At 35.5% G+C, this 24,348-nt stretch overlaps 1 protein-coding gene across 1 annotated transcript; it reads right to left on the bottom strand.

Annotated features, from left to right (window-relative positions):
* Positions 1-705: 705 nt before the first annotated feature.
* On the bottom strand, positions 706-23,208 carry LOC128229027 (probable cysteine--tRNA ligase, mitochondrial). The gene is made up of 13 exons (XM_052940664.1): positions 22,671-23,208; positions 16,721-16,889; positions 13,840-14,017; positions 12,079-12,162; positions 11,235-11,355; positions 10,204-10,337; positions 9,030-9,164; positions 7,624-7,762; positions 6,890-7,004; positions 6,063-6,161; positions 5,556-5,670; positions 4,678-4,790; positions 706-3,595 (listed from the first exon to the last, which is right to left on the bottom strand). Exons 1-13 carry the CDS (start codon positions 22,913-22,915, stop codon positions 3,164-3,166), a joined length of 2,079 nt encoding a protein of 692 aa, XP_052796624.1. The 5' UTR covers positions 22,916-23,208; the 3' UTR covers positions 706-3,163.
* Between the last annotated feature and the right edge of the window lie 1,140 nt (positions 23,209-24,348).

Below are 24,348 nucleotides of genomic sequence, written 5' to 3'. Positions count from 1 at the left end.
GATGGCTTCTCATTATGGACAGAAGGGTAGTTCTAAAACATCTCAAGTCATTTCCTTTTGTTTAAAGTCAATTTCTAACAAGTCCAATTCAGATTTAAATAAGTTCAATGGAACCCAATTCATAGGCAAGTAACTCTAAAAAATATTGCAAATGGCGTACTTGATACAAAGGGAAGTTACTCTGAAAAATATTGCAAATGGCATTTATGATGCAAAGAAAAGTAACTAAAAAAAAATAAAATGTTGCAAATGACATAGTTGATACAAAGGGAAATAATATTCAAATGGCGTTCTTGATACAAATGGAAATAACTCTGTAAAATTATTGCAAATGGTGTTTTTGGTACAAAGGGAAGTAACTCTGTAAAACTATAGCAAAAGGCGTTTTTTTTGGTACACAGGGAAGTAACTGAAAAAATATTGCAAATGGCAGTTTTAGTACAAAGGGAAGTAACTCTGAAAAAATATTGCAAATGGTGTTTTTTTTGGTACTAAGGGATGTTACTCTGAAATAATATTGCAAATGGCGTACTTGAAACAAAGGAAAGGTACTGTCAAATATTGCAAATAGCGTTTATGATACAAAGGGAAGTATCTCTAAAAAAATGCAAATGGGGTTTATGATACACAGGGAAGTAAATCTGAAAAAAAACATTTTTGGCATCTTGTATACAAAGGGAAATAATACTGTAAAACTTCAAGATGCAAGCTTTTCAATTCTTTTATTCACTAACAATCGATGTGACACATATAGGAATCTCTGATTAGAATATGGTTGTATATGTTCATGAATCAAATTCATTCCGAGGTTGGTATCTCTTCCGAGGTTGGTATCTCTGTTGTAAATGAATTCTTATAATGAGAAGGATCTCCAGTTAAAAAGCTAACAAATATCGGGTTGATAATTATTGCCACATGTCGGAAGAGCATGAACGTCCTAATATGTCAGAACAGCATGAGATACAGGACACACAAAATACAAAATAAAAATAAGTGTGGTAAATCTTAAGAATTACTGATTTGGTGTGGCCTATACGAAATCAACACCATATTATGCATATAACAGCAGTACAGGCATATTGAAATCTGCAGTCAAAACAAAATGTCACCCTATTTCAAGAACTTAAATAACAGTGTGTGTATACCACGTGATAAATTGCGTCATATATGCTACATCGGAAGGCAACATTTTGCCTAAAATGAAGACTGAAGTCAAAGATAACTTTTCTTTTACAACATTATTTTAAATGAAACAAAGGGTAGTCTATGCCGCTTAAAAAGCCCCGCATTTGTTTTATTACCGACATTTGATGAAGTCATTAGTTTCATCAAACACTTCGACAAACCTGTTTCCAAAATCATGTTTTGACAGTGCTCCGTCAGACGGCCGTATTGTGCAAATGTTTGTCGAAGTGTTTAAAGAAATTAAACTCCCAATCAAACTCTGGTGAAAGACCGAAGGCAGGGCTCCATAGGCGGCATAGACTGCGCTTTGTTTCATTCAAAATGGTGAAGAAATAGTGAAGTTATCTTTGTTTAAAGTATTTTTTCAAATCAAAATATTGCCTTCCGACGTAGCATTTATGACGCAATTTATCACGTGGTATACACACACTGAATATTAAGGCACAAAAAAAGAAGCAATTAATAAGTTCTATAAAAACACTGATTCTTTCATGAATAAAGATGTAAATCCAGAGTCTATATAATAATTGCTTTAATTGAAGGACCAGCAGGATGCATTGTTTTGAAAGACCAGGTGTATCAGCAGGATGCATTGATTTGAAGGACCATGTGTATCAGCAGGATGCATTGTTTTGAAGGACCATGTGTATCAGCAGGATGCATTGTTTTAAAGGACCATGTTTACCAGCATTGTTTTAAAGGACCAAGTGTATTAGCAGGATGCATTGATTTGAAGGACCATGTGTATCAGCAGGATGCATTGTTTTGAAGGACCATGTGTATCAGCCAGATGTATCGTTTTAAAGGGCCATGTTTACCAGCATTGTTTTGAAGGACCATGTGTATCAGCAGGATGCATTGTTTTAAAGGACCATGTTTACCAGCATTGTTTTAAAGGACCAAGTGTATTAGCAGGATGCATTGATTTGAAGGACCATGTGTATCAGCAGGTGGCATTGTTTTGAAGGACCATGTGTATCAGCAGGATGCATTGTTTTGAAGGACCATGTTTACCAGCATTGTTTTGAAGGACCATGTGTATCAGCAGGATGCATTGATTTGAAGGACCATGTGTATCAGCATGATGCATTGTTTTGAAGGACCATGTGTATCAGCAGGATGCATTGATTTGAAGGACCATGTGTATCAGCAGGATGCATTGTTTTGAAGGACCATGTGTATCAGCAGGATGCATTGATTTGAAGGACCATGTGTATCAGCATGATGCATTGTTTTAAAGGATCATGTTTACCAGCATTGTTTTAAAGGACCAAGTGTATCAGCAGGATGAATTGTCTTGAAGGACCATGTGTATCAGCATGATGCATTGTTTTGAAGGACCATGTGTATCAGCAGGATGCCTTGTTTTGAAGGACCATGTGTATCAGCCAGATGTATTGTTTTAAAGGGCCATGTTTACCAGCATTGTTTTGAAGGACCATGTTTATCCGCAAAATGCCTTGTGTTGAAGGACCATGTTTACCAGCATTGTTTTGAAGGACAAGTGTATCAGCGCGGTGCATTGTTTGAAAGACCAAGTATATCACCGGGATGTCTTGTTATGAAGGACTGTTTGTATCAGCGGGGTGTCTTGTTATGAAGGACTGTTTGTATCATCGGGATACCCTGTTTTGAAGGACCATGTTTACAAGCATTGTTTTAAAGGACCATGTTTACCAGCAGGATGCTTAATTTTGAAGGCCCATGTGTATCAGCGAGATGCATTGTCTTAAAGTCATATCGAAACAAAACTATGATTAGGACTCTTAGATTTTTGTTCGCAACTTATAGATATGAAATATTTACAAGAGCCCAAAGGAATGCATATGAGCAGATTTGAAAAAAACACTGAATGTTATTGCATTTTAACATTTAGGGATAATACACAATTATTACAGGGTACATGATAATACACATTTACAAAACTTCAAAAGTTATAAATTATCACAATCGGAGATTTTTTAAATGTTGATATAAACTAGCTTGTTGTTCTTTTGGAAACACTCTCAGTTGCTTCTTTTAACACTTTCGAATCAACCTTTTCTGTATCTTTCCTACATGTATCCTCAACATTAAGCGATTGTTCCAATTTTTCACTTTCCGTCGTCTGTCCATCATGTGTATGTCTGCCTGTTGGTTCCTCTGATATCTTATAATCTCGATTCTGTGTATCGTGTATACTTGGGCTTTCTGTGCTCATTTCTCTCTCGAACTCCTCAGTCTTTCCGCACTGTGTATCATGCATAATTTCTTTGCTAATAGGTTCCTTTGATGTCCCATGTTCACTGCTCTGTGTTTCTTGTGTAGTTTGTTTGTCCATGGGAGTTCCGCTGCTGTCGCTATCCCAGTCTGAATCTTCCCTCATATCTTTAGAATCATCAAAGTCCCATGTCGAGCTTGTTTTAAGGTCCTGAAATGTTCATTATTTCCTTAAACTCTACAAAAGGTAATGTAATTGAGCATGGCAAACAAGAGATGTTTGTAAAACTTAATGCTCCTAAGCATCGCTTTGTCCTAAACATTTGCTAGACAGTAGACTGCAATATCAGGGCTTTTTCTATCCATTTTGGGAAAAAGACCCTAGACATTTTGGGAAAATTTTCATCGCAAATATACCTAAATTGGGAAATTTTACAGTTAAAAGAACAAGCTTTTACAGTCTCCTGCGAAAGAGGAAATTATTATATATTAGTTTCTTTTCCCTTTCAAAAGACCTTAAACGGCTGAAATATCAATCCTTGGGGTGTAAATATCTATTGCAATAAATCATGAATTTCTGAAGATTGGGAAAATTATCATAAATTTTGCTTTGGGAATGGGTCTGATAGTCGGACCCGTGGGTACTATAGAAAAAGCCCTGAATTTGTTCTAAGGAAAAATGCACTGAAAATTACTGTGACCTTCAATATTGATTTTCTAATCCAAAAAACAATAAGAGTAATCTTTTGGTCAAGAACAGCCTACTTGGTTTATAGGAATTTATTTTGCTTGATTGTAGTCAGCTGAAAGCTGATATTAATCTCTCTAGAGTCAGTTTTCTGAAAAAACCCACAGTACTGTGTCATTTTTGAAAGGCCATGAGAAATTACCCCTGGTGAGGCTCGAACCTACAACCTCTTTGGTGAGAGATGGGCATCTAACCCACTTGACCACTCTTACCCCTACTTGTGAAAAATTAACAAGTTCTATCATTCCAAGCCCAAAATAAATTATAGTAAATCATATAACGCCTCCAACATGAATGACGCAATGCCATTGGTCCAGGACTGGTCATGCGAAGACTCCATTTTTTCATACTTAGTCACTAAATTTTAAAGTACCAAAATAGCGGCTATTTTGCGATTCCGATTTACCATTTCCTATAATTCACCAATATCAACAGGTTGCCCCTATGTTATATACAGGGAGCAGGACAACATATTTGTATATCCCATATCAGGTCACCGACTAACCCAGTAAATTATAATATTGTTTTCAGCCTGCTTTTCTGACCTGTATATTTATGTAGCAGTTCTTCAGCTGTGTTCGCAGGCTGTCACATTGTTGTAGCAGAGGGGTAAACAGCTCCTTGCGTATCTTCTTTTCCATGCCGGCAGGTAAGGACGCTGAAATAATGCCACAAGTGTAGAGAAAAATCTGCGTTTGCAAATGAACATTAGAAGATTCCTAAATATTTTAAAGTAGGGTTTAAACTTGTGTTCTTTAATTAATCCAGACAGACATATATAGCCGGTATAAAACCTGGATAAGTTGTCCACAGTCTTTCAGTTAGTTGCACATTTAAATGATTTGATTGGTTAGTAGTTATAATTGGATAAATATTGACCAATCAATAAACATTTTGGCCAACTTTGACAAAACCAAAGGATTAACCAGTTTTATACAAATGGATATGGAAGGATAGTTTGACTACTGTATTTAGCATTTTTTCTTTATTACACTCTCATAATTATTGTCAAGTGGTAAGTTATAACTCAGTCTTACCATAGGTAAACAAGAGAACCATGTAGCAAATACTGGTACCTACGCTTATCTGATTACCTTTCAGTAAAACGGGCACAACTCAACAACTATTAAAGTAAGAGTTATGAGCCTTTCTAAACATTTGTGTATTGTCTCTGGAAACATGCGTACCAAGTTTCATTTGAATATCTTGAAGGGTTTTTGAGTTATGGACATGGTTCGAGTGTTTCTGAAAACATGTGTACCAAGTCTTGAAGTCCCAAATTTGACAATATCACAACCTTTTTCTTCCAAAAAATGGACATGCTTAAAATATAAATTGGGAAACCATCCATCACAACTAGAAAAAGTATGAGTCAGGCCATTGCAACAATTAATAGTTTAAGGTCAGCCTAATAAGATATTACCTGTAACGGATTCTGGGAGTTTAGTTTTGATTGAGTACTGTCGAACGTTATAGCGGAATCTGACAGTGTGATCAAGGACTTCCCTCAGTTTCATGTTGTCTGAGTCTTCACTCATCTAAAACCAAAAATATGAGAGCAAATATGAAAACTTAAAGACATATTCAGTGATTCATTTTGATCAATAAACCCGAGTCATACACTCATTCTCTTTCCTATCTTTAACATCATGTACCTAAGCAAAATGCATTCTTTTAAAAACATTGCCTAATCTGCCACAAAATTAGGAATTCAAGTATTGAAAATTATAAGGCATATTTTAGTGATTCATATTTATCTGCAACCCATATAAAATACTACACTCCTGTAACAACGCAGACACTGGACAAAGTAATGCCCATAAGTCTACCATGCTTTCCAGGTGACAAAAAAATCAGGTTTGATGAATATTACACCTATAAGAAACACCTCATAGTTTATTTCTGATGTCTAATTAACTATTTCACTCACCTTCCAGCCCTTCTTAAGGAAGCCAAGTTTCTTGCAGATCCTCTTTACATGGACCTCTACAGCCGCTATAACACCGGGACATCGACACACTGTATCCGACTGGAGATAAAACAAAACATGGAACTAGTTTGTGAAAGATCTTATCTGTTTGAAATAATATTTTACATGGAAGTCAGATACGTGATTATCTTTTCTGACAGGGAATAATAAAACATGTTTTATGCAACATGAAATCAGACATTTAAAAAAACAAACAAAGGTGTCCATTGAACAATTATTTGATTATATTTTATCATAACACCATAAATACAATCCCCACAGGTGAATGTCAACTCTCATATATTCTCCTCTCAGTTGCTAAAGGGACAACTCAACAACTACTAGTACTTAATTGTAGTAATGGTTCTTTCAACACATAAGTGAATAAACACTGGTAGCATGTGGCCTAAGTTTCATATGAATATCTCGACCGTTATTTTGGTTATGGCCAAAGTTAAAGTCATGCATACTAACGCTTTCCAAAACACCAAGTCTATGACAATACCTCAACTTCTTTTAAAGAAGTATTTCACTATGGCTAATAATGGAGATTTCATTGGCTGAAAATAGACAAGACCTTTGGCTTTTTTTAGGATCTTAATCATAAGTTCAATAATCTTCCCAAAACCTTTATTCTTTCAATTTTCTCAGACTGTTCAATTCACACAAATATGTAGTAGCAAAACCAAAATATAATACCACTGTAATTTTAATATACAACTAAGATCGACTTTAACCATTGAAATGGAACCACATCTTTATTTCCATTGATGTTTACTGGTATGTACCTCTTTGAACTTTTGATTGAGAACTGATATAAGGTTGAAGATGGCATCCATGGCAAGTGGTGTGTGAAAGTCGTCCTTCAGATGACCCATCACCCTTTCGTAGTTCTCTGCCAGCCTGAAGAAGACGTAATACATTATCAGGCCATCTTGATTACTAAATAACAAGAGTGCTGCAGGGCCGTGCAAATGCTTGTCTCTTTTTTGCAGTTGAAAATGGGTGTTAATTAAAGCCAGAGTTATGTGCCTTCCTAAGCATGTATATACTATCACAGGTAACATGTGTACCAGGTTTCATTGGAAAATCTTTAGCATTTTATAAGTTAAAGCCATCGTTAAAATTCTTTACGCCAACATTGGACTATCACAGTGCATGAATTTCGCTTGGTCAAGCTAAAAATGTCTGTTAGCAGTGTAGTCAGACCTAGACTTTATTCAGTTGGTATGAATTGTTTTTGACTGAGTAATGACTTGATAATCATAATAAACATGTTACAGTCTTTTGCCTGCTCTAGAGATTAAAAGAGTTTGGGAACAAATACCTTTTCAGGAAAGTATAACAATTAACCTGTGCCATAGGTGGGTTAATTTATGTATTCATAATTGTTTTGGCCACATAACAAGATGCTAATAAATATAATAATGAATGTGATAATCAGTTAAACATGCAATAAATTGGCATGATGTTTGCCTTAAAAGTGGCCACATTCTCACTAAGCATATTTCTTGGGTCTTACATATTCATGGTCTCGGCCTCGGATATGTCTCCTCCAACCACTTGTCCTTTCACATAGGCATCACACTGCCGCAGGAACGAGCCAATCTTGTTGTCAAGGGAGATCGCCTTCTGCATCTTCTCCTCAGTAAACTCAATGTCTGATAATAGATTAAACATATATAAAATGTCTGACCATGGATTAAAGAGAAAATGTCTGACTATAGATAAGATAGAAAGTCAGACTATATGTCTGACCATTGATTAAAGAGAGAATGTGTGAATATAGATAACAGAAAAAATGTTTGACCATTAGAGAGAAAATGTCTGACTATAGTTTAGAGAGAAAATGTTTTACCATAGATTGCAGGGAAAATGTCTGACCATAGAATAAAGGGAGAATGTCTTACCATAGATTACAAGAAGAATGTCTGACTATAGATTACAGGGAGAAAGTTTGACCACAGATAACAGGGAAAATGTCTGACCATAGATTGCAGGGAAAATGTCTGACCATAGATAACAGGGAGAATGTCTGACCATAGATAAGAGCGAAAATGTCTGACCATATATAACAGGGAGAATGTCTGACCATAGATAACAGGGAGAATGTCTGACCATAGATAATAGGGAAAATGTCTGACCATAGATAACAGGGAGAATGTCTTACCATAGATTACCAGAAGAATGTCTGATAATAGGGAAAATGTCTGACCATAGATAACAGGGAGAATGTCTGACCATAGATAATAGGGAAAATGTCTGACCATAGATAACAGGGAGAATGTCTGACCATAGATACCAGGGAGAATGTCTGACCATAGATACCAGGGAGAATGTCTGACCATAGATAACAGGGAGAATGTCTGACCATAGATAACAGGGAGAATGTCTGACCATAGATAACAGGGAGAATGTCTGACCATAGATTACAGGGAAAATGTCTGACCATAGATAACAGGGAGAATGTCTGACCATAGATAAGAGCGAAAATGTCTGACCATAGATAACAGGGAGAATGTCTGACCATAGATAATAGGGAAAATGTCTGACCATAGATAACAGGGAGAATGTCTGACCATAGATTACCTGGAGAATGTCTGACTATAGATTACAGGGAGAATGTCTTACCATAGATTACTGGGAGAATGTCTTACCATACATGACTGGGAGAATGCCTGACCATAGATTAAAGAAAAATTGTCTGACCATAGATTAAAGCGAGAATGTCTGACAATAGATTTATTGTGCAATGTCTAATTGTAGATAACTGTAGTAATGTCTGCGAATTAATTGACAGATTACAGGGAATGTATTACTAATTTTAATTTTGTGTGTTGTGATGAGTAATTACTAGTGAGAATGTAAGTGGTCAATGCCCCTTTTCTTTTAAAATGAAAAATTACTAGCTATATAACAATGACTTACTATTCCTGTAGTGTGTGAGCATACAAAACATGCGAAACTGGTTTGACGTGTATTTGCTAAGGAGAGATGATGTGGAAATCGTGTTTTTCAGCGATTTAGACATCTTCTCAGATTCCTGCGGTGTGAACAGGAACCCTGAAAAGAAATAAGTAAAATAATTATTGTGAAAATATTATTTTTTTACAGGGTTTTGTAAGCAAAACTGTTTATTAAATTGAAAATTTTCAATATGAATCATAGTAAGAACATTCCATTTTTCGTTATTAAGTTTAACACAATATTATATTTCTTAGGACAATTTCTGCATTTCAAGCACACCAAAACGTTACAAAATGACAGCTATCATATATCTGGGAGCTAGTTAGAATTTCAAAGCATAAGTTCAAAGTAATACCAAATTTGAATTTAAAACAATTACACATTAAACAAACATTATCTCAAGCGTTAAGCTTACATTATATACACAGTAAAATCATATATTGTGTGCTAAATATACGGGAAAGAACAGGCTATATGGTACATTTTTGTGATTTTTTTTTTTTTTACTTAAACATCCAGTAGCCCATTGATGCGCATCATAGACCTAACACTAACACCTGTCTGTTCTTGTTTGTTCAGTTGAACAAGAGTTATCACTCAGTGGGCCAATTGATCAGAACTTTGTTTAAGTTAACAAGGTGATTAACGACATCATTGTTAACATTAAACTGTAAAATATATTATGATGTACTCGCATACTTAAGTATAAGTAAGTAAACCTGAAACAGATGTCTCAAATTTTTGTTTGAGATACAGTAGATGACTAGTGTATCCATTAACTTTCAGGAGCATTATTGATTTGAAAGTTAACAACGATGAAGTAAACAATGTTGTTAACCTTAACAAAGTTCTGAACAATGGGCCCAGTAATGATTAAAGCTAAACATATTTGCCTTGTCAGCCATGTGAGTATTATCTCTAGCACCAATTATAACCAGTTCCATTTTTTTTTATCTATGGCCTGAATCGAATTCTTTGCACAATGAGGCTGACGATACCAAGGTCATCACAATGCACCGACTTTTATATTCCAAAGACAGACAAGATAAAAATCTGATGGCAAATTAAATTTTTTAGGAAAAAACCCACAAACCATACAAGTTCTATTGAGAATTATGTCTACTTATTAACAAACCTGTGTGCAGCCAGTAGTTTGCCCATTGTTTGACGCCATGGTACGAACAGGACTGGGCAATCTCGTTCTCATGATGGGGGAACATCAGGTCTAACCCGCCTGAGTGAAGGTCAATGGTGCTCCCAAACACTCGGCTAATATTTTTAACGAAAGGTTAGTAATTTTAGCAGGATAAGAAAAATGATTTGGCGTTTCATCATAACATAATAGAACATAAAGTTTATTTGATGTAAGTGTGAACAGCTTTTCATCAATTCTAAATATTTACAAATATTCATGTAACTGGCATATATAAATCTGAAATATAAGAAATAACATGTATAATACTAAAGAGCTGTCTTTCATTGAACTTTGAAGCCAAATATGTACAAGTCCCATTTTACAAGCCAAGGAATATACTATTTCCCCTAAATTTTGGTTATAATTATCCACCAAAATAAAATGTTGTTTTTTTGCTTTGTGTCTGTCAACTTGCAAAATTCCTCTTTTAAGCAAAAACAACTCTACGTTTCCCTTTCTCAGAGCCCGGGCCCCTTCCTCTAACGTAGAAAGACAACCCTGTCATATTTAAAAAAATGAGGTATCATCAGTGCTGTTTGTTAAGCATGAATTATTAGAAATGTGTCTGTGTTTCATTTTAGCTTTAGCACTGTTTTTCCAAATTCTGACCAGATCATGCTGAGGCTGAATTATTTCTATTAAATGAAAGAGACATCTGGGCATTGCAACAATGCAGACAGGAGAAGGTTTGAATGAAAGCTTAAGAAAACAACAGCGCCACGGAGGAAACATCAACACTCATCTGTTCTTTTTTTTTCAATCAATCATGGAGCATAAGTCAAGAATTAATCAAACCAGAGTTATACACCTTGCTTCACATGAGCGAATAGATTTGTTTCAATACCAAACTTCATTTTAATATCTTACAGTTTTCAAGTAGTTGCGAAGGTTCAAGTTATTGCACACTGACTACAACTACGACAAGTCCAACAATTTATCAAGCCTAATTTGCAAAACCAATTTACAGGTACCTGGCCATAGCTGAGCACTCAATGTGCCAGCCCGGACGTCCAGGTCCCCAGGGTGAATCCCAGAATGGCTCTCCAGGCTTTGCCGCCTTCCATAGAGCAAAGTCGGCAGGGTTCTTCTTCACTGAAAATAGTGATAAATACAATGTATTATCTATATGTTATATCGTATGCTATATCCGTATATCATTCAGATGCTTCGTAAATAGTCCATCAGGTCTTCGACATCCAAAACTGTGCCCTTTCCACCAGTACGCTGCTCAAAAGCTAAAGCTATGTTTTAAACATCATTCAAATAAGTAGGATTTGCACAGGGTTGAAAAGTTTTGCAGCTTGTTTCACAGTCCTTCAAAAACGTACATATAACATACATAACGTATAATGACTGTCCCAACAACTGAAAAAATCATTAGCACTGTAAACTGTTTTAATTTCCTACTATGGTTAGGACCTTTCTGAATAATTATTTTGATATTAATCCAATTTTGAGAGGTTTGATATTTGCAAAGCTGTTATGTATCGTTTTGCAAACATGTGTAAATTAATACTTTGCTAGGTTTTAAAGTTGCAACCTGACTCTTTTGCAAAAAGATCATGATTATTAAGGTCACGTCAAATTAGAATTAAAAGCAATATACATCAACGAATGCTACACGTTTAAACCAATCTACAGTAATGATTGTTACACTTTTAAACCAATCTAAAGTAACAAATGTTACACTTTTAAACCAATCTACAATAGCAAACAATACATTTTTAAACCAATTTTTAAACCAATCTAAAGTAACAAATGTTACACTTTTAAACCAATCTACAGTAACGAATGCTACACTATAAACAGTAATACCTTCAACATCGGACTTGAACAGTTGCTGAGGGGAAGCAAACTTGTAGTAGTTTCCATACTCCACAACATCAAAATAAACACTGCCTGAAATACATGAAATTTTTTTGACCATGTGAAATGAATTCTGACGCTATGACCCTGAAATTGTATTTGATCTCCAACTCAGATCATCAATCTTTTTTTTGCATGATTTGTACACAAAAATATGAAGATTTATTTACATAATGCAAAAAAACATTAAAGACTTATCAACTTATTCAAATAATTATCATATACGTTTTTGAAAAGCTCTTAATTCAATAAATCTACAATATACTACCAGCATTGCAGGGCAATCGAAATAAAAGGCTTTTAATGTAGAATACCTACCCGAATTACATTTAAGTAAAATCCAGTAGACAATGTAAACATTTTAAAATACTCTTTTTTTTACCTGGCCCAAATTCTCGAAATATCTTGAGCCTATTTTATTATATTACACCAAATTATATACCTGATTTTACTAAACAAAAACAATAGTTTTGATTAATTCTATATTAAATATTATAATAATTTTTCAAAAGGGTCTGATAAGTCTATGATAATAATAATAATAAGAAGAAAAACACATTGTGTTAAATCATAATAATTAAGTAGGGCAAAGATAGAAGTGACCAGTGGGCCCTGTTGTTTGTTTTTTTTGTGCGTTTTGTTCATGCTATACAACTATTTCATCTTAAAACATTGCATATATTGTATATGTACGAGATAAATATAAATTAATTTTTAACAGAATATTTTTAGTGGGCCCTGTCCTTGTAATTAAGATTTTAAACAACACGTTCCAACTGACTTAGATTATGATGTGTTTACTTCAGGCAGAGAACCAAATGATGAGGTCATGATCAGATGGTGTGTTTACCTCAGACAGGGAACCAAATGATGATGTCATGATGATGCGTTTACTTTAGGAAGGGAACCAAATGATGAGGTCATGATGATGCGTTTACTTTAGGCAGGGAACCAAATGATGAGGTCATGATGTGTTTACATCAGGCAGGGAACCAAATAATGAGATCATACTTCAGGCGGCAGGAAACCAAATGATGAGGTCATGATGATGTGTATACTTCAGGCCGGGAACCAAATATTAAGGTTATAATGATGTGTTTACTTCAGGAAGGGAACCAAATGATGAGGTCATGATGATGTGTTTACTTCATGAAGGGAACCAAATGATGATGTCATGATGATGTGTTTACTTCATGAAGGGAACCAAATGATGAGGTTATGATGATGTGTTTACTTCATGAAGGGAACCAAATGATGAGGTCATGATGATGTGTTTACTTCAGGAAGGGAACCAAATGATGAGGTCATGATGATATGTTTACTTTAAGCAGGGAACCAAATGATGAGGTCATTACGATATGTTGACTTCAGGCAGGGAACCAAATGTTGAGGTTATGATTGTTTGTTGTAAAACTGCAAGGCTTTAGGATGAAGCTGATGACTTTTAATTAAGAGGCCCATGGGCAATCTCATTGGCTGGAAAAGTAGGTTATAATAAAAAATAGAACATTACACAATGCATACCAAAATAAAAATAGTGCAATCTGCTTAATCCTGTTATTAGGGACTTAATATTGATAGAAAAATTGGCACCTGCAGATTTTTGTCCAAATTTCCAAATCAACTTGTTAAATCATTTAAAAATCTAAGTGAAATTAAGTCAAGAATCACATCAAACCTATTTATACATTTACCCCTCAAAATGCTTACCATCTTTTCCGACATATCCATGGCCTTTTTCCATTATTTTTTGCACAAAAGCTATGATTTCCGGCACATAGTCTGACACCCTAGATGTCATTGTTGGCTGCAGGATGTTCAATGCCAACATTTCTTGGAAAAACTCCCTCTCATAGTGGTTTGTTATGGCTGTAAAGTCTTGCCCCAGCTGGAACACATGATATTACATTAACATCAACCCTACGAGTCATCTGACTGAGGAAACTTGTGTGATAAACAATGAGTTCTTAAAAAAACTTTCAAAGTACATTCAATTATATCGTACTTACATATGTTAAAATGAGACTGATTAAAGGGGCTAGACACCAGATGGTCCCAAAATTGGCAAACACATTAATTCCACAAAACAAGCCCAGAATTGTCAATATGGGCTAGTATGAGGCCGATAATACATCAGCTTTCCTGATTAAAAAGAATATTTTGTTGCTGTCTCAGCTGAGATTACCGGTTTAAAAATAGCGCATAATGATTTCCCAGTACTGTAAAACTGCGATCGCTTGAGGACACTGGGGTCCGAGCCAAAACCTCAAGGGATCAGATGCTTAGAAATGCCCTTATCAACTACTATCCGTCATGCGGAAACAATGATAAACGTTTTTTCACAACTTATTAGATCGCCTTTCAACTGTTATTGCAATTTTTACAACTTACCAAAAAATCATAACACCATACAGTTGTTTGTTTATTTTGAACAGGATTTACCTCAAGGGAGTTATAAGGTTTTGTGCATGATTTGTGTACTTGGGACCGGCTATTGTGGTCGACTCTTCGACTTATTTAGGTTTCGATGCAGCGTCAGTATATTTTATGTGAAAATAGAAGGAAAAATGTTCGGGACCAAGCTCCGACCTCGAGGGACCGCCTGTTCTCTAACAACAGCCTGTTTGAACGACCGCAGTATTACTGTATATAGTTCATACATTTAGTACATTAAAGTCAGGTGATTAGTACAGATACATTTACCAATATGTGATGTACACAACAATATCAAAATTATGTTTAAGGCAAATTTCTCTAATTGTATCATCTGGTGTCTAGTCCCTTTAATTCTTTCATTTGCCTACCATAATCAGAATTGACATAATGCCCCAAAAACATGTTATTTGACAATTTTTGAACAAGGAGATATCTATTTGTTGACATAACTAAACATATTTGAATAACATCTCAAAGAGGCTAAAATTCAAAACAATCACTTTCATTAGTTGGGGCATCATTAAAGTCCATGTCATAGACTCAGCTGCACTCTCACAGATTGAGCGTTTCAACATTTTTTTGAAACCAGTGATATAAGACTGCTGACAAAAGAGCAGATCGCAGTTTTCATATCTATGTTTAAAAATCTATGTTTGATGACTTAAAAATCGTTACTAACGCTTTAAGAAAACAAAATCAGCAGTTTACCAAACAATTGTAATCTGTTCTATTGTGAGTTATATTATACGACTGAATTGAAGGCAATGATGCCAAAATGAGCTGATTCTGAGACAAAAAAATACTGATCAAAACTGTCAATTCGTAAGAGTGCAGCTTTAAGGCCACATTAAAGTTTTGCATTTTTTTGTCAACCTACATGCATATTAAATTCAACAATTAAAATAGTCGGAGGTTTTAGAGATTTTTTGTTTGTGGGGACTGCTAAAGCGTTGTATGTCGGGGTTGTGTGTCATGCATGAAATTTTAACCCAAGTATATAGCTACATTTATTAAACAAAATAACAGTATATATCAGTACATGTATGTTTAACAAGTCTCTAATTACAGGCATTTTGACTGCAAATGTTCACAATAAGCTTATTTGACTAAATAAGAAAGGAATTTACGTAAGTTTTTAATAACTCGTTTTCCGATCCTTACTTTTTGTTATATGTAAATATTTGTGTATGTTAATTTGGAATAAATGCGGTTTGAATTAACATGTGTAGCATTGTATTTCATTATCTAAAACCTTGTTTGATTTATGACCAAGGTAATAATTTTTGCATGACACCAATGCTATCATAAGGTACGTTATAACTAAATGCCAGGCACTCGTATGTTGTCCAGGATGCAGTCTCTATATTTAAAGATGCTTTCTTACTCCCAAATAAACAGTACCACAATTAATACAATTGTTTTAATTTACTGGAAAGGATGAATAGATATTGAAAACAATGGTTCTTATTAAGAATACATGTTTAATTTGAAAAAAGGTGCAGAAATCGCGGCATTTCTACCTTATGAGACAATAGTTGATCACAGTTAATCTTTTAAGACCCATCAGTTATTTAATATTTGTGCGTTTTCAACTATTAAAAACAAGGTTACACTCTTGTTATCAGCAATTAATATTTTCCATAAATGCATTATTTAGATAGTAGTTAAAGGTTTATCACTTAAAGTTTATGTTTGTGTGTAAGTATTGATTTTAAATATACGAACACTTTAAGATTGAGAATGCTACTTCAGACTGATATTTTGGGTAATGCACATAATTTATAGTTGTTATTCTTTGCATTCAGTTCAATAAAAAAATCATGAATATCTCAGAGATTTAACATTTTCTGCTGGACTAGAAATTTGCTTACTTCCGGCCTGATACAACATTAGAACCCGTGAAAAATTAGCAGTAACTAACTTTAAAATGAGTGAATATTCTTAGGTGAAATGTGACATATCTTTTTTTTGTTTAAATCAATTGGTTGTGATTTGAATTTTAAAGAAATGTATGGAAACGCTAGAAATGGCTTTCTTCAATCTGAAGTGTTGCCTGTTAACATAGAAATTAATTGGGAAATGAATTAGTAGTATATAACCTTAATTCTATACCTCAACTTATTTTTCTCTCAAAAACTAACTAAAAATAACTTACCTCATTTGCTCTAACAATGATTTTATCATCAATGTCTGTAACGCCCATCAGATATGAGACATTGATGTTAAAGAAATCAAGGAAGACTCTTCGAATGATGTCATATCTGACATAGTTGCTTGCATGACCAATGTGTGAGGAGTCATACACAGTCGGGCCACATATATACCTGAAATAAAACAGTTCGATATGAAATGTGTGAGGAGTCATAGACAGTCGGGCCACATATATACCTGAAATAAAACAGTGAGATATGAAATGTGTGAGGAGTCATAGGCAGTTGGGCCACATATATACCTCAAATAAAACAGTTAGATATGAAATGTGTGAGGAGTCATAGGCAGTCGGGCCACATATATACCTGAAATAAAACAGTTCGATATGAAATGTGTGAGGGGTCATACACAGTCAGGCCACATATATACCTGAAATAAAACAGTTAGATATGAAATGTGTGAGGAGTCATAGACAGTCGGGCCACATATATACCTGAAATAAAACAGTTCGATATGAAATGTGTGAGGAGTCATAGACAGTCGGGCCACATATATACCTGAAATAAAACAGTTAGATATGAAATGTGTGAGGAGTCATAGACAGTGGGGCCACATATATACCTGAAATAAAACAGTTAGATATGAAATGTGTGAGGAGTCATACGACAGTCGGGCCACATATATACCTGAAATAAAACAGTTCGATATGAAATGTGTGAGGGGTCATACACAGTCAGGCCACATATATACCTGAAATAAAACAGTTCGATATGAAATGTGTGAGGAGTCATAGACAGTCGGGCCACATATATACCTGAAATAAAACAGTTCGATATGAAATGTGTGAGGAGTCATAGACAGTCGGGCCACATATATACCTGAAATAAAACAGTTAGATATGAAATGTGTGAGGAGTCATAGACAGTCGGGCCACATATATACCTGAAATAAAACAGTTCGATATGAAATGTGTGAGGAGTCATAGGCAGTCAGGCCACATATATACCTGAAATAAAACAGTCAGATATGAAATGTGTGAGGAGTCATAGACAGTCGGGCCACATATATACCTGAAATAAAACAGTTAGATATGAAATGTGTGAGGAGTCATAGACAGCCGGGCCACATATATACCTGAAATAAAACAGTTCGATATGAAATGTGTGAGGAGTCATAGACAGTCGGGCCACATATATACCTCAAATAAAACAGTTAGATATGAAATGTGTGAGGAGTCATAGACAGTCGGGCCACATATATACCTGAAATAAAACAGTTCGATATGAAATGTGTGAGGAGTCATAGACAGCCGGGCCACATATATACCTCAAATAAAACAGTTAGATATGAAATGTGTGAGGAGTCATAGACAGTCGGGCCACATATATACCTCAAATAAAACAGCTAGATATGAAATGTGTGAGGAGTCATAGACAGTCGGGCCACATATATACCTGAAATAAAACAGTTAGATATGAAATGTGTGAGGAGTCATAGACAGTCGGGCCACATATATACCTGAAATAAAACAGTTAGATATGAAATGTGTGAGGAGTCATAGACAGTCGGGCCACATATATACCTGAAATAAAACAGTTAGATATGAAATGTGTGAGGAGTCATAGACAGTCGGGCCACACATATACCTGAAATAAAACAGTTAGATATGAAATGTGTGAGGAGTCATAGACAGTCGGGCCACATATATACCTGAAATAAAACAGTTCGATATGAAATGTGTGAGGAGTCATAGACAGTCGGGCCACATATATACCTGAAATAAAACAGTTAGATATGAAATGTGTGAGGAGTCATAGACAGCCGGGCCACATATATACCTGAAATAAAACAGTTCGATATGAAATGTGTGAGGAGTCATAGACAGTGGGGCCACATATATACCTGAAATAAAACAGTTAGATATGAAATGTGTGAGGAGTCATAGACAGTGGGGCCACATATATACCTCAAATAAAACAGTTAGATATGAAATGTGTGAGGAGTCATAGACAGCCGGGCCACATATATACCTGAAATAAAACAGTTAGATATGAAATGTGTGAGGAGTCATAGACAGTCAGGCCACATATATACCTAAAATAAAACAGTTAGATATGAAATGTGTGAGGAGTCATAGACAGTCAGGCCACATATATACCTAAAATAAAACAGTTAGATATGAAATGTGTGAGGAGTCATAGACAGTGGGGCCACATATATACCTGAAATAAAACAGTTAGATATGAAATGTGTGAGGAGTCATAGACAGTGGGGCCACATATATACCTCAAATAAAACAGTTAGATATGAAATGTGTGAGGAGTCATAGACAGCCGGGCCACATATATACCTGAAATAAAACAGTTCGATATGAAATGTGTGAGGGGTCATACACAGTCGGGCCACATATATACCTGAAATAAAACAGTTAGATATGAAATGTGTGAGGAGTCATAGACAGTCGGGCCACATATATACCTGAAACAAAACAGTCAGATATGAAATGTGTGAGGAGTCATAGACAGTCGGGCCACATATATACCTGAAATAAAACAGTTAGATATGAAATGTGTGAGGAGTCATAGACAGTCGGGCCACATATATACCTCAAATAAAACAGTCAGATATGAAATGTGTGAGGAGTCATAGACAGTCGGGCCACATATATACCTGAAATAAAACAGTCAGATATGAAATGTGTGAGGAGTCATAGACAGCCGGGCCACATATATACCTGAAATAAAACAGTTAGATATGAAATGTGTGAGGAGTCATAGACAGTCGGGCCACATATATACCTGAAATAAAACAGTTAGATATGAAATGTGTGAGGAGTCATAGACAGTCAGGCCACATATATACCTGAAATAAAACAGTTCGATATGAAATGTGTGAGGAGTCATAGACAGTCGGGCCACATATATACCTGAAATAAAACAGTTAGATATGAAATGTGTGAGGAGTCATAGACAGTCGGGCCACATATATACCTGAAATAAAACAGTTAGATATGAAATGTGTGAGGAGTCATAGACAGTCAGGCCACATATATACCTGAAATAAAACAGTTAGATATGAAATGTGTGAGGAGTCATAGACAGTCGGGCCACATATATACCTGAAATAAAACAGTTAGATATGAAATGTGTGAGGAGTCATAGACAGCCGGGCCACATATATACCTGAAATAAAACAGTTAGATATGAAATGTGTGAGGAGTCATAGACAGCCGGGCCACATATATACCTGAAATAAAACAGTTAGATATGAAATGTGTGAGGAGTCATAGACAGTCGGGCCACATATATACCTGAAATAAAACAGTTCGATATGAAATGTGTGAGGAGTCATAGGCAGTCAGGCCACATATATACCTGAAATAAAGCAGTTAGATATGAAATGTGTGAGGAGTCATAGACAGCCGGGCCACATATATACCTGAAATAAAACAGTTAGATATGAAATGTGTGAGGGGTCATAGACAGCCGGGCCACATATATACCTGAAATAAAGCAGTTAGATATGAAATGTGTGAGGAGTCATAGGCAGTCGGGCCACATATATACCTGAAATAAAGCAGTTAGATATGAAATGTGTGAGGAGTCATAGACAGCCGGGCCACATATATACCTGAAATAAAACAGTCAGATATGAAATGTGTGAGGAGTCATAGACAGTGGGGCCACATATATACCTGAAATAAAACAGTTAGATATGAAATGTGTGAGGAGTCATAGGCAGTCAGGCCACATATATACCTGAAATAAAACAGTTAGATATGAAATGTGTGAGGAGTCATAGACAGTCGGGCCACATATATACCTGAAATAAAGCAGTTAGATATGAAATGTGTGAGGAGTCATAGACAGTCGGGCCACATATATACCTGAAATAAAACAGTTAGATATGAAATGTGTGAGGGGTCATACACAGTCAGGCCACATATATACCTGAAATAAAACAGTTAGATATGAAATGTGTGAGGAGTCATAGACAGTCGGGCCACATATATACCTGAAATAAAACAGTTAGATATGAAATGTGTGAGGAGTCATAGACAGTGGGGCCACATATATACCTGAAATAAAACAGTTAGATATGAAATGTGTGAGGAGTCATAGACAGTGGGGCCACATATATACCTGAAATAAAACAGTTAGATATGAAATGTGTGAGGAGTCATAGACAGTCGGGCCACATATATACCTGAAATAAAACAGTTAGATATGAAATGTGTGAGGAGTCATAGGCAGTCAGGCCACATATATACCTGAAATAAAACAGTAAGATATGAAATGTGTGAGGGGTCATACACAGTCAGGCCACATATATACCTGAAATAAAACAGCTAGATATGAAATGTTTTTAATAGGCAAAAAATGGACTGTCAAGGTTACAACAATGGTAGCTTTACTCTGCCTTGTCACTTGTCAGAGGCGGTAAAAGTAAAACTAATGCCATTTCAGTTTGGCCCAATTTGGCTAAGTGACTCACTGTGTTTAAATACTAATAATATTATAAGATATGATTAAATTAACATAAAGCATTAATATGGTTTGGCATCGATTATCATGCTCAATGACAAAAATGTTCACACTTTAAAAAACTTACAATTACATTTGCTGGTACATGCAAAACATAGCATTCAGTTCTTAAAGCTGGTTTCTCACAGTTATTTTTTGTCTTGGAATGAGCCATTTTTTTTGCTTAATTGTCTAGAAACCAGTGATGCAAGACTGTTGATAGACTGTTGATAAAATGTCAGTTTTTCATATTTACGTTCGAAAATTGATATTTTAAGTCTTTTTTAAAAAGTGTTACGCTTCAAGAAAAATAAAAATTTCAGCAGTTTTCCACACAAATTAAATCTTTTCTAATGAGTTATTTTATATGACTGAATTGAAGGCATTGATACCAAAATCAGCTGATTCTGGGACAAAAACAAAAAAGGGTCAAAAATGTCAATCCACAAAAGTGCAGCTTTAAATATAAAGTTTGAATTTGAATAGATATAAACAAAATCTTGACAAAAGGTGACTAAAATCAACTTTTCACTATTTTAATAAGATGGTAAATTTTCATGCGTAATCTAGCTTTGGGCGTAAACTGTGGTCAATAAAAAATATGGTTAAAGACGTTTGCTTGACATTTTACAGGTGTACTTTAGCACTCTTATGCAGTGTTAGGGTTACAACTAGGATTTCTTCTTGAAACAAGGCCAAGACTCTAAGCAATTTAACAACAAGCAGTCACTCTTTTCAGTACATGTTTATGAAAGGTTTTAGTCCACATTTACAGAGTAGACCAGAGTTCGGACAAGCTAAAATAGTTAGCAGGCAACATACATTAACATGCATATGGTAAGTTCTAATCATTAATTTTGTATGATGTATGACAATTATCATGACACCGCTGCTAGATTGTCTCTTGGGCATGCCCTTAAGCTCTTAGGTAATGATGTTACGTCATCTTGTGGACATTGCAGTACTGGCTTCTATCCCGTCTAGACACAACTCTTTCTATATTAAAATGGTGCGAGAAGAACACCTGTATGTACTTGGGCAGATAACACAACCAGGGGTTCAAACTCAAAAAAAATATTTGGGAAAGAAGTGAAGCCAGTCAGCCATATATACATTAGCACTTCCAAGAGCTGAAACCTGCATTTAGGCTAGCTCTTTAGACACATGGTGGAACTGTTGTCTTGTGGACCACTTGACTGTCTTTGGAGCTTTGCAGACTCAATCCCCATCCTCACCACTAAAAAACTAACCGTCTATTGGGAGGGACATTTAACGGGCGTCCTGTGTGAGAGTTATGAACACTAGTGAACGTTAAATAAACAGAGTTGCTCTAATCGTGGTTGGTGTGTTAACTTGCAGAACTAGAGGTATTTGGGTCAATTCTCAGTTGAGACACAATCTCTTTCTCTATTGGATAGGCCTTAAACTCACCAAGATAAATGGTTTCCTCTGGGCAGAACCAATTCATTCTTCTGTTTTGTCAGTGAGTTATATATGTATATGCCTGTCCTATTTCCTGATGGCTCTATCCACTCACTAACTTTTGGTGTCTTTGAAGAGTAATAGTGATTACTGAATCTATTATATGTTACACCTTTTTTCTTTCCAGCTATTGTAAAACTTGTGAAAACTTTTGAGCAGAATCTCAAATTACATGAATTTCTGGACACATTCATTGTCGCTGACTAAACATAAATCGATATAAGCAATATCGGGTAGATTGTTTTGATTTAGTTCTTATTTTTGTTTCTTTCGTTTCAATTTCAAAGTGAAAGTAGAGATGACATTGAGGTCATTGTTGGCATCAACTGTTAAAATCACATCCTAGCTGCAAGTGTATGTGTCTTTTGGTCTTTTAATTGATAAATAGCAGTCAACTTTCTTACAGCCAATACACCTATGTTACCAAAGATGTACATTCAAACAATTAATTCACAAATTAGTAGTCAACGTGACGATTGCAGAACATGTTTACCACAATATTAACCCAACGAAATATTTTTGCATTCCGGTAATTTCAATATCCGGTATAGGCTACATACCACTTGTTCAATGCATGTTCATGGCGTTGCATTTATAATTGCTAAACTTAAAAGCCTTGAAAGATATTTATACAGCACTTGCACTGACAATAAGTTTCGAAAGGCACGTGTACGTTTACCTATGTCTTAAAACATTAAAACACTGCACCTTGACCAAATAAGAAAAAACGGACGAGCGTTTGTACCCGACTGTGGTGCTCCTATGTTGTTAAGTCATACATATGTTGTTGTTTTTTAAAAGTGTGATTCAATTAACCAGTTAATAAGCTTGCTATAGCCGTATACATAGACTCGGTTACACATTCCCCCTTAATTTTGAGATGCGTCCTAGAATTTCGGTGACAAAGGTCAATTTGCAACAACCTTAATGATTATCGTGAAACACGGGTCCCCCGTTGGACGCCAAATGTAACAGATAGCCTGGTTACACCTCCCCCCTCCATTTTGAGATTACGATCCTAGAATTGCATAGACAAGGGTCAATTTGCAATGACATTGAGGCTTATCGTGCAACACGCGTCCCCCGTTGGATGCCAAATGTAACAGATGGCACATGCATGTGCATATGTCGGGGTTCGAACACACGACCTCTCGCTCTGCAGGCGGACACTCTACCACGTCGCTACAAAAGCTAGCTCTATAGCGAGACAATAAAAGTACCGCTATATACATATCGAAAACCCGGTTATCATATCATGTTGGCGCATATGAGGTTCACAGTCCTCTGTTTTTAACTTGAAGCCAGGTGCTTTAAAATTGTCAGACCTTGCGTTGCAATTATCGTTTGTGTCAGAGATGTGTTGATATCAGGCTAATTTCAATTCCTATCTTGTTTCATTTCAAACGAACACTTATAAAATAATGTCTCTTTTAAAAGATATAGTTTGAAGTTTAATGGGGTTGCCATTGTTACCTTATAATGTATTACCATTGTATTATATTAAAGGCCATGCCTTATTTTTTGTACTGGGCTTCTTTGAAGATGGGAGTAGTTATGGGTCCTAGTTTGAACAGACATCAATATAGTTATTATTCAATTATCTCTTATCTACATTATATACTAATAA

The sequence above is a fragment of the Mya arenaria genome, chromosome 3, assembly GCF_026914265.1.
Source record: "Mya arenaria isolate MELC-2E11 chromosome 3, ASM2691426v1".
Taxonomy (NCBI): Eukaryota; Metazoa; Mollusca; class Bivalvia; order Myida; family Myidae; genus Mya; species Mya arenaria.
The sequence above is the reverse complement of the archived record's forward strand: the minus strand, read 5'-3'. Positions and strand labels throughout refer to the sequence as shown.